At 32.3% G+C, this 12143-nt stretch overlaps 1 protein-coding gene across 1 annotated transcript; it reads left to right on the forward strand.

The window, feature by feature from the left end:
• Nucleotides 1–8202: 8202 nt before the first annotated feature.
• Nucleotides 8203–8971, forward strand: LOC121132351 (uncharacterized). Its single transcript, XM_040727751.2, has 2 exons — nt 8203–8421; nt 8495–8971. Exons 1-2 carry the CDS (start codon nt 8264–8266, stop codon nt 8877–8879), a joined length of 543 nt encoding a protein of 180 aa, XP_040583685.1. The 5' UTR covers nt 8203–8263; the 3' UTR covers nt 8880–8971.
• The last annotated feature ends 3172 nt before the right edge of the window (nt 8972–12143 follow it).

Below are 12143 nucleotides of genomic sequence, written 5' to 3' on the forward strand. Positions count from 1 at the left end.
CAAAGTATTTTTTTCTAAAAAAGACCCCACAATTTTAAGATAAGTCATTTTGAAACTCCTCATTTCTAGGCAATAAAATCTTTGATTAAACCCTGTCTTGACAAATCATCAATAATTTTTATCTTCTTTTTCAGTGAAAGGTTTTTTCGAAGGATGTTCAAGATATGTATCTGTATTTATTAACCCACTGTTAATAAACTGGGATATTATACACCCCACGATTAATAAAATTGTACTTTTTTTTTTTTTTTTGCCAATATTTTTAATAATGCTCTGGGGACTTAAATCTTATTCTTTATTCTTCTGGATAATGCCTTGTTTTTTTTTTTTTTTGTAATTATTCGTATATTTATTTATTTTGTCAATCGAGGGTTACCAAATTTAATTAACTGTTTTTTGCTAATAAGTTGTTCCTATTGGTTGCTTTGATTTTTATGTGCAAATATTCGCTATCTCATCAAAACTGAAGGATTCCAACTTGATTCTCAAAATTTGGATTAAGTAATGAATATTTAATATAATTTTTTTATCGGAAATGAAAGTATTTACTGTGGAAATAAAAATTAAATTTTGTTGAAACTCCAAACTCATGATATTAAGAATATTTGTATAAAAGCATGTATTTCTTTTCGATTTCTTATACAAGTAGTTTTAGCATTTTAATTGATATTCACGAATTGCAAAATGAATGGAATGGTTAGAAAAATTGAAATGAGGTTGAAATGTTTATCATGTAATTAAATGTGTTTTGGGGTTTCTTTGTTACACAGTTCAATATGTTTGCGCCAAATTACGATTGGTAACCATAAAATGAAAAAATCCTCAGGGGAATTCTTAAATCCCAAGAATTCCAATCAAGTTGATAGCAAAAAGAGAAGACGAATTTAACTTTATGCGATTTTTTTTACTTCACGTTTCTTCCAAGCAAAGTAATTCATGGTATACGAGAGATTGTTGACTATAACACTTTTTTTAATAATAATAAATTTATTATAACTGGGTTTGAGTGCTTTGTGTTTTTGTCAAATTTTCTAAAATTATAAAATTTGATAAAACACTGTGGATCAGAAAACGCCAACCACGGCATCACTAATACATTTGTAGGGGATTGACCTACATAATACCATGCAAGACGTTCTTCATATTTTTGCTCAAAATAAATTTTGATATTAATTGGGTTTGAATTTGCAAGATATTGATTTACTTTTTTTTTTCGTTGTTAGATTAGATCAATGAATAAATCTATTATGTAACAATTTATATCATGGAGAGGGAAATATCAACATAAAACAGGAAATCTAAATGTACCCCATTTTTACTTTCAAAAAAGATAGCTGGAAACCCCAAATATTTTATTTATATCATGGGTTTAATAAGTTATAATTAATTAATGCAATCATACTCTCAGAAGTTAAAGGATAAGATTCTAAATTGAAGATCTAATATACATATAATAAGTGTAAAAAACGAATTGATTGTCAGCATTCCTGCATAGCATTACTTAATCCAAATGTTGATCTCTAAATTTTCTCTTAAAAATAAGCAAATGGATTTTCTTAAAATTTAATAAAAGTATATTCGCTGACATAGAAATTATTGCAATTACGAAATGTATTTCTTTGGGTACCACGGATAGATAGACTCATTTACCTTTAGCAACGAATATATTTTTTTATATTCTAAAACTTTTAAAGTTTTATCTGTGCAGTTCCTATTTTAAACTTCCAATATTTTATCTTTTAAAAGAGGTTATGTGAACAAATGAAGGGACATAGTCATTTTAAATGTAGTAGTTATCATTAAGGACCGATAAGGACCGGTCCTAGGACGGTTCAGTTTGCCAACTCAAAAAACAAAAAAAAGAAAGGCCTGCCATCAAAATTCACCCCATTTCCATCCTTTTTTTTTGTTGGATCGGTCCTAAGGACCGATACATCGGTCTTTCAATGACAGCTAAATCATATAATAATATGTTTGAGTCACACACCTCCTGCTTTTAACTTCAGGTATCTTTTTTTTTAAAGAGGAATTATGATGAAACTTCAGCGACTCAAATGACTTGGTTATTTATATGTAGTTACTACGTAATTTTAGCTGTTTTAGTTTCCATAAAAGACGGATTAGGACCTGTCCAAGGATCGACTAATTTTATTAGAACGGGACTGATAGCACTGTCGTCTTTTTAGTTTTACATACACCGATCCAACTCTAATCACTGTCCATAACGTTCAAGAGACTTAAAAAGAAGACAAGATGGCTGAAATACAAAGTAAACAAAAAGTAGGTATATGAATTATGTTCAGGATTCACGTAACCTCGATCAAATAATATAGAATATCAGTACCCTTCGTAGATAATTAAGGTAAGGTATTTTGTTTTAAAAAAAAAAGTTTTAGAGCATAAGTTTGATTCAAAAACTATGAATTATGATTTTAATTAATAGTTTATGTTTTTGTTTTATTTTAAAGAAAAATACACAACACTCTCCGAAGTTTATACTTGTATAAAGTTACATTACATGAATCTTGGTCAAAATGTTGCTATTTTTTATTTTTATTTTTCTTTGAAAATAATTAATAATACATTTTATCCTCTCCTGAGTCAATGTAAACTCCTTGGGAACCAAGTTTACTAATGACTCAATCTGTATTTATCCTTATCAGACGTGACTATATATTTCTAACTAAGTATGAATTTACTCAATTCGTAATATTGAATAGAGATGGTTCTTCTTAGATTTGTTATAGATAATAGTTTTTATAAAGCTTTTTTATTTTATGAAGCATAGGTGTAACTCGAATATAAAGTTAAACACCGGAGTATGCCTGATTTAAAATAAGGTAGGATTTATTTCGTGAAAGTTTTTATTTTGCTCTATTCCTATTTAATGAAAGTTTTCGACTATTCATTTTCTTCTTCTAATCGAAATGAGTTAAAACTGCAACGTATCTTAGTAACCATCGTCCTTCTAAAAGTCGACGATAATAGATATTCTCTTCAAAGTGAGCATGACACATTTACTTTTGTTATTCAAGTACATATTGAATTTAACAGGAATTCTAAAGTTGCAACGTCATGAATTATCTGTGGGTGTATATTTGGGACGTCTATCATGGATAATCAACTACTTTCACCTAATTTTGTCCTGTAGAAATTCTTTGAGGAGTAGAACCTGAAGTTTATTTGTACCCTCTTGATGTAGTTGGCACTCATGGAGGCATATGCCTAGTTGATAGATCTCTGCGAGGGCGCAGGTGCTTTTTGGCGTCTCCTGCAGGTCTTGGACTTCACATGCACCTAGATGGAATAGTTAAGGGGGTTGAGGTCTAGGCTCTGCAGTAGACAGAAGTTACTTACCCAGAATTGCATGTTGAACTGGAGTCACTCTGGAATTTTCTTTGCAGTCTGGGCAGGTGTTCCATCTTGTTTGAACACACAGGGAGAATTGCCAATGATGGATTTGATCTAAAAGGATAACTTTGGTGTCCAGAGTTTTGACATTCTCTTCAGCCTTCAACCTGTATCCTGAAGGGAAAAACACGATATTAATGGCCTTCTCGTTGAATGCAACCAGGCCTAACATAATCACTCAAGCAAGGTGTTTGGTGGTGGAGACATATCCGGGCTCCTCTGCTACATCCCCAAACGTCACTACTCCATCATTCCGCCTGTTGAAGAATGGGTCAACAATAAAGGTTTTCCATTAAACAAGATCTTAATTTATCCGCAGCTTCCATTCATGTAGTTCAAGGTCTTTTTTGCACGCTCCACATGGATTTTTCTTTGTTGTTTTGTCAAGGGAGGCACCAGAATACACCTTAAAGACTTTCCTCCTCCCTGTTTGTAGAACCCTTGACATCGCTGATGGAGATTTGTTCATCTTGCTCATGTCAGAATTTAAGGAATTCGGTTTTTTCATTAAGGCCAGCTTAAGGCAGTTGACGGGCAATAAGAGGGTCCTGCCTGAGGTCCCACCCAACCTTCGACCGCATGGATACATTGTCTTCTTCGAGGCTCCAGTCTCTTCCCGATGACCTTCTGGACAATCCCGCGGGGAGGACCGCTGCGATCCTCCTCTCATACCGTGTGTTCATGGTGGTAACTAGGACAATGTAGTTCTTAGCAATTGACAGCTAGTTATGTGTTCTACAAGATTGCTGTGAAGATTTAGGTCTCTCTCAATAACCAGTAATCATGAAATTAATGGACTGTACTACTTTATCGGTAATAAAATACTGGAAAATAATAGAACACGTGTATTTGGTAAAGAGTTAAATCATTGAGATATATATTTCGAATTTATAATATAATTAAAAGAACAGAAAAAACCCGCGTTCCTTTTTGAAAGGGGAAAAACAGTGGGATATAATCAGTTATTTTCAGTTATGAGTTATCATTAAAGCACTGTAATATTTTTCCTCTCAACTTTGATTGGTTTTCGACCAATAAAACAGATAAAATGAGGAACTAGACTGTTCTAGTTTTGACTTAACAGTCTACCTAAATAGAAACTTAACACCCAACTAATATAGTAAAAAGGGAAATAACTGCTTTGAACAATTTAATCATCTTCAATCAAGGTAAAAAGGAAGAAAAATGATTATATCTCGATGGATTTGAAAATTATTAAACCGGTTTTTTTATCATTGAATGAGTCTCTTTGATGTATTTACATTGTACAGTATAATTTAAAGACATACTAATCTATAACAGAACAACTTATTTATGATATGTACCCATAATTTTGCATATTGAGTTACAATATGCATATATAAACAGTTCTTTCCCGTTACTAATGTTCTTAGTGTTGATTGGTTGAATTCAAATCAACTTTTGTTAAAGTGTGAAGAATTACAGGGTCAAATAAAGGAAGAATAATTATACAAAATTTGTAAATAACTGGCTAGTAGCTTAACTGATTTTTACCCTTTTTTTTCAAATGAAGGAAATTTGAACACGGCCTTATCTCACTATTTGATATTTGAATCATCTCAGGCAGCTACATTATAACAAAATTGCTGGCACACGCAAGCGCGAATTAAGCTGCTAAATTTTATTTTTCAAGTGTTTATAATTAGTAATATACTTGCAGTTGAAAAGCCAGTCTTTACCCTTTAACAATATTCATCCTCAGAATTAACAGATGCCAGCTACAAATAAGGGCCTCATTAATAATTCAGCATCCAACAGCATTTTGGCCCAAAGGCTGAAACCCATATTTATTATTGTTTTCTAAGCCATAAGCCATGTTATTGACTAGTAGAAAAATGTTAAAGTTAATTTCTGAAGCAATCCAAGGTTAAAAACCTTACTTTATGCAAGCTTCTTTAATCAAAAACTCTTGAAAATGCACGTCCAACCTCAATTACAGACTCTATACGAAACTGAAAGCACGAGCAAGCCATCGTCATGCTGGTCCTTTAGCAGATCTGGGGATCCTTCTTAATCCGACTAATAAGTTCGTGTTTGGCGTTGCAAAAGGTTCGGTTTGTTTATTGTTCGATTGCACATAGAAACAGTATTAAGACCCTCTAAAAATAAAGTTTTGAGTAGGTTTAGTTGATAAAAATCTCAAAGTTCCAATTATTCTGAATAGATTAGACTCTAAGCCTTTGATTAATGTACATGTTGTAAACAATAACTATGTATATGTCGCGATGGAGGCAAGAAGGTCTTCATAGGTAACTTAATATACGCCGGGAGAACCTCCTCGGACATCATGAAGGTCTTTAACGTCAACAAGGCCACAGTTTGTTAGGTCAGAAATCTTTTGGCTGATGGGGACAATACAAGAGTGGAAGACTCACCAAAGTGAAGCCTGAAGGACCAAGAAGCAGAAGGTGCATTGCTCTACTGTGGGCAAGGCCATCCGAAAGTTTGAAGGAGGGTTGCTCAGAAGAATTGAAAGGCCACTTCTGTCTTAACGTCAAAAAGAACTCTGTCTTCAGCAATGTCAACAACTCTTGAACTACCTGAAGCACAACAGCAACTGGGAAAAATTTTCTCTACGGAAAAGACATTAAACGTTGACCTCGTCTACAACAAGCATAATGATCAGGTGGTATGCAATGGTAAGGCTGACAACAAAATCAGAACAGTCAACCAAGCCAAACATCCGACCCCCGTGATGATGTTAGGGGTTGTGGCATCCACTAAAGAAAAAATACATCCAAATTTGTCTCTGGATGGATACCTGCAGCCGACTACTTGATGGCGTTGAAGGAAAATGTGGTCCCAAAGATCACTAAGACCATGAAAAGAGTCCAACAAAGCCAAGTACTTATTTCAGCAGGACGGGGCTCCGGTCCATTCTTCTAATATTGTAAAACAGTGGATAGATAGCAGCATGAACTTCTGGTCCAAGAACATTTTGCCCCCTCAGAGACCAGATTTGAATCCATTGTATTACTCCATTTCTTTGGCAAATTAAGAAAGAGGTATGCAAAGTCTGCCACCCGAATATTGATGCCCTGAAGACCTCCCTTAACCAGTTGTGAAGGATCATGAAAAAGGACTACGTTACCAATGTGTGCAGGGGGTTATGGAAGCGGATGGAGGCTGTCATTGAGTCTCATGGTTACCAAATTCATAATTAATTTGCATTGTTATTATAAAAAATATTATAAAGCAAAATTTTCTATGTACATCATATTGATCAATTATGAGTATTTTAATGACTAGAAAGGAGCAGGCCTCAGTACTTTTTCTCCACTTGGTATACAAAAAATATCCATTGGATTCACATCTGGCGATTTCTGAGACCAAAAGTCCGGCTAGATAAGGTCGTCAAAATTGTTTTTGAGAATTTTTTTCAAGGTGTGTGTAAGAAGCCAAGTACTATATAGATCTCAAATTATCTCATAACATTGTGAACGAACGTTTCACTGAGTCCCAGAGTTCGAAAATTGTTATGTTGTTGTTACTCCTGGCGTAGATTCTAAGGAGGGGTCCGTGTCTTTTCCAAATATTTGGTAGAAAAATTTGTCAACTGATTCAATTTTTCCAACCTTTGAATAAGCTATCTAATAAAAAAATTAGCTGCCTTAGTGCCAAAGGCTTGATTATTGTACTCAGACGTAGTGTGTAGTCTTCCTATAAATAACATTTTATATAAATAAGAGCAGTTGAAGAAGTATTATGCCTTAAAGCTTCTCTGAATCAACAAACATAAATAACGAATAAAAAAGTGTCCGCACATTTATCTTCACTTCAGGATCCACTCGCCGTAAAACTAATCATGGGGAAGGTAGATAATATGATTTCAACTTAAATACCTTAAAATAATGACGTGCTTCAAAAAATTGAACCCCTATCACTCCTTAAATACGAATGATGATAAAATCTTTCTGTACTGATTTGAGGATCACACTTTCATATCTGTTAGAGGCAGCTTGGAATTTCTAGACATATGGAGTAATTATTCGTTTTTAATACTTTACAAATGACAAGAAAGTTATACCTAAAAGATGGGTATAAATGTTTGGTCTTAATATATTTATCTCTGTCATCGAAATTGATTAATTAAAAGCAAATGAATGATTTATAAAGTAAAGGCAATATGTTATTACTAGTAAGAAGTGGTCTGCGAACAATTCTTTAAGTTCGGTCAAAGGTGATTTTTCTAGGACAACGTCTCAGATAGTGGGCCTTTCTTTTTTTTTTTTGGTCTCACACTCTGAAACGATTTTTTCCCAGCTAATTATACGAATTGTAGACAAATGAAACACCACATGACGTCATTGTAATGATCTTCAAAACTTTGAAACACACATGAGGTTATCAACAATTTATCTATAAATAACTATAGAGTCTAGACTGACCTTTTGAATGAGACGAGTCTATACCGAACTGCTTCATCACAAATTATAAAGATAAGTCAAATATAAAACTCGATACAAAAATACAAACATTTTTAAGGAATATTTCGTAAAATATACTAAGTTGATCACATTTTTGTTTTGAATTATAATTTTTGGATTCCCTTCGAGACTTCTTTGATACAGAAAATGCAAGTTAAAAATAGATCACTTTTTTTTAATACATGTTTCATAATAAACCTTCAAAAAGGTAAATCGTTGAATAACTTACCTGTCACACTTGTAAGTCCTACTGTTTCTATGAGGGAAAAAAAAGAGTGCATGTTCGCTATTTACTGTACCAAAAGATGTTTGATGAATCTATATAAAAGTAAAATCATTTTTTGATTCAACCAACAAACATATTTGAAACCATCTCATACACACAAATTAGATCAAATCCAAAAATGATTTGCAAAATCCTAATTATATCCGTTGTTGTGGCATTAACATCAGCTCAAGACATTACGCTCAAAGCACCTTCCCTAGCTGTTAATTGTGGATGTCAATGTTCCAACTACATATTCCGAGATTTGAGAGGAATAACGCAAGGAAACTGCAATTCGTAAGTTCAACCCTTTCTTCATAATATTTGTAAATCAATTTTGATTCAATAATTAATTGATTTATTAATACAGAGCCGATCAAACTGGAGCTAAATGGTGCTACGTTGATCGTGGTCACACTTGTCAAGATACTAGAGGATCAGGAAGAAATGATCAATTTGGAAGACGTCGTGAAATTTCATATGAAGCCTGTGCAACTCCAAGATGTGGTGGAGGATTTGGAGGTGGATTCGGTGGTGGATTCGTTAATAACAACAACGGATTCGGAGGCAACCCTGGATTCGAGGGCAACACTGGATTCGGAGGCAACCCTGGATTTGAGGGCAACACAGGATTTGGTAGCAATGGTCAAAGCGGATTATTTGATCCATCTAGCTCTGGCGGTGGAATTAGTATTACCAACATCTTGAAACCAAGAAATAGCGAATTTTCTAGCGGCTCTGATACTGTTCTATAAAGTGTTCTAACTTTATTATTTACTCAACTCTGAGCTTGATTATCTTTTAAAAAAATGTTAAACAAAACAAAAATGAAATAAAAAATTTCAAAAGTATAGCTTAATCTGTTTTTTCCTTGATTGTATTTAAAAAAACTATATATTCGTAATAACAGATCGGGCTTTTCATATTCAGCACATTAAAAAAAATCAATTCCTTACTCACTTAGTATTTAAGTTTTTTTCAAACTTTAAATAGTTCATTTTTATCAAGCAAGTGTTTCCATTCCAGATCTAATAAGTATCTCATAAAACACAAAAAAACCTACCCACTTTTACACCGAAATACTACACATTGAATTATGCAGACAATTTTTTTAAACATTGAAAAAAGTAAACCTGAAATTGATTTGAGAACCTCTTTTAGGAAACTAATATTATACATGACGGTTGAGGGTTATGGGTTCTTCCATTTCTGTTTTATGAATTATGAGGTAGTGAAGCCTGTAATATAAAACTTTATACCACACTATAAAAGAATGGCTGATAAGGTTTTATTACAATTTATTAAAAAAACTATTTAATTTTTACTTAAATACATTCATATATGTATTTTATTAATTAGACGGACAAAGAAAGTATTAAGTACAGGCATATCCAGATAAGGAAACTCCTATTTTTGTATGAAAAGTTAACTATATAGGTATTTTTCTTATATCCGAAGTATTTTTTCTAAAAACAAACCCTTAAGTAACTGCTTTGCTTTGTAAATTATTCCTATTGATTTCTTGGATTCTCTTCTTTCTTTTTTTTAATGCAAGAACTCAGGCATTATGTAGAAATAATCGCAATTTAGTCATTTCTGTTATATAAGCTGTGCGGTATAGAATCTATATTTAAAAAGGTTACTTCACACAAAAAAAAAAATATTAATGTAGAACGTAATAAAATTTATGTTTTGAAGTTTTTTGTTTTGGTTGTTTTGTAATAAATTAAATTACCTTCTAAATTTTAAATAAATACATTGAACAAAATGTCTTCTATAAATTTGTAGGCTAATAAAGAAATAAGAACCTTGAAATCTGGATAAAGAAAAATCATATTTTTAGGATTAAAAGTCGATTATATCTGGATTTTTTTATATCCAAAGTATTTAAAAAAAGACAATTTTTGGATACTTATTTTTATAAATTATTTTGCAATTCCTCATTTCTAGGCAATTAGATATTTGATTAGATCCAGTTTCTAATATATCTCGAGATTTTGTAGCTTTAAAAACATACATGGAAAAAAAAATGAAATAATCTTCATAGGAATTTATCATTCTTATGAATTCCAATAAAATTGATACCAAAAAGAATAAGAAAAACTTGAGGTTATGTGGATTTTTTACTTTGTGTTTCTTCTATCCAGTTGTTCTTAACATGGGAATTCTCAATTGGTTAGGAATGGTGGAATTGCCAATTGGGGAATGACCGGTCGGACAGAAGAACCACTGCTTCAAAGTTTCCCCAATATAAATTTAATCAATTTTCCCAAATTTTCAACTGTTTACAGACTATTTTAATAAAAAGAAGAATGAATTGGTATTGAAAGTCATGTTTGTGTAAAAGTGACAAAATTGTCAACAGGGGATCCCCGCAAACTCACTCCTTTCTCGGCTTTCCTTTGTGCAACAGGTGGATAATAGAGCACCTATTATAATGTAATTAATCATAGATCATACATTTTTAAGGATATTTTATTTAGTGTGTATGTATGTTGTGATGATATTTCATGTTTAGGGTTAAGATTTGTGAATTTTCTGGATTTCAAAAGCAAAAACCCAACCATGGGATTCACGAGGAATCCTTTCAGTGTTCGAGTTGACAACATTTCAAAAGAGTCGAAGACCATTTTCTTGACCTAGTGTATAACCATGCAGCAAGGGCTGTTTTTGCGAAGAAGGGTCTGACATAATTCTGGACCATATGCGTGGTTAGTATTGTCACATTACTCTGAGAGTGCTCACATTACTGGTTGCATTTCCTTCCACCTACCTGTGCAAGTTAGTGTTTTCAAGAAGGAACGAGATCTAAATCAAATCGTGAAACCGCCTACTTAAACTTGACTCCGATTTAAATTGTGCAACCCAACTCGTCACTGCCAAAAAAAATGCAAAAGTTTCTACACTGCATGCCTTAAAATTTAATTTGTCAAAGACCGAATCTTTGGTGGAAATGGAAAGTTGACTCACTACAAAGTGAGGAATTGAAGAATAAAGGTGGAGAACCCCTGTTCTATTGGAAGTATTTTATGTAATAAAAAATAGTATCTAAGAGATTGATTACTTTAAGTATATTTTTATACCTATCTGAATTTCTTATATCGAGATTGGAATATATTAAGTGTTTATATCAAATTATATATTTTTTGGTCTCAGAAAAGGCCAATCCGTGCATCACTAATAAATATATAGGTGGTTGACCCTATATAGTAGCATTCAAGATATTTAACACATTTTTGATCAAACTGAATTTTAATATTAATTTGGGTTTGAATTTGCAAGACCTTGATGTATTGCTTTTTTTTTCTTTTTTTTTTGTGATATTTGATAGAGTTTCCATTTGTTTAATCAATAAACCGATTACGTAACAATTTATATATAATAGAAAGAAAGATCTAAACGTGTTATATTGATGTAAGCTATTTATACACTTTCAAAATTCCTCGCTAGAAGCAACAAATGTTTGATATATATTCATGGGCTTAATTAATGCAATGCTATCAACAGAAGTATGTAATATTATTTCAAATTGACGATAAAATATATAGTATGTATTTAAAACTACATAATTGTCAGCATATTAGCGTAACAAGACTAATCCTAAAGTGAATCTCTAAATATACTTCAAGAAGAACCTTAACTTCTGTAAGATATAGTAGGTATACTTCAGTCCTGCCTCCATCAATTATGATTAATCAAATTTGTTATATTCTTTTAAACTATTAGACTATAGTGTATTTTCCATCACGTCAAAAAAATGTAGACAATGCAATATTGAGGCTCAGAGCTCAGATTTTCCATACATAAAATGGACAAATTTATGATAAATCTTGATGACTCTGTCAAATGGCTTTCAAATGATACAAAATACATAACACCTGCATTGAATGCGACTTAAAGCCAATAAAAAATCGGGATCTTTTAATAAGATTAAAGAAATAGCTACCAAAATCCCTAAAAAATGGCTAGATTGTTAAAACTATGTTTGTTTTGGATATGTTAATAAAGTGAAAAATATC

This window comes from Lepeophtheirus salmonis, chromosome 2 (genome assembly GCF_016086655.4).
Source record: "Lepeophtheirus salmonis chromosome 2, UVic_Lsal_1.4, whole genome shotgun sequence".
In the NCBI taxonomy this organism is placed as follows: Eukaryota; Metazoa; Arthropoda; class Copepoda; order Siphonostomatoida; family Caligidae; genus Lepeophtheirus; species Lepeophtheirus salmonis.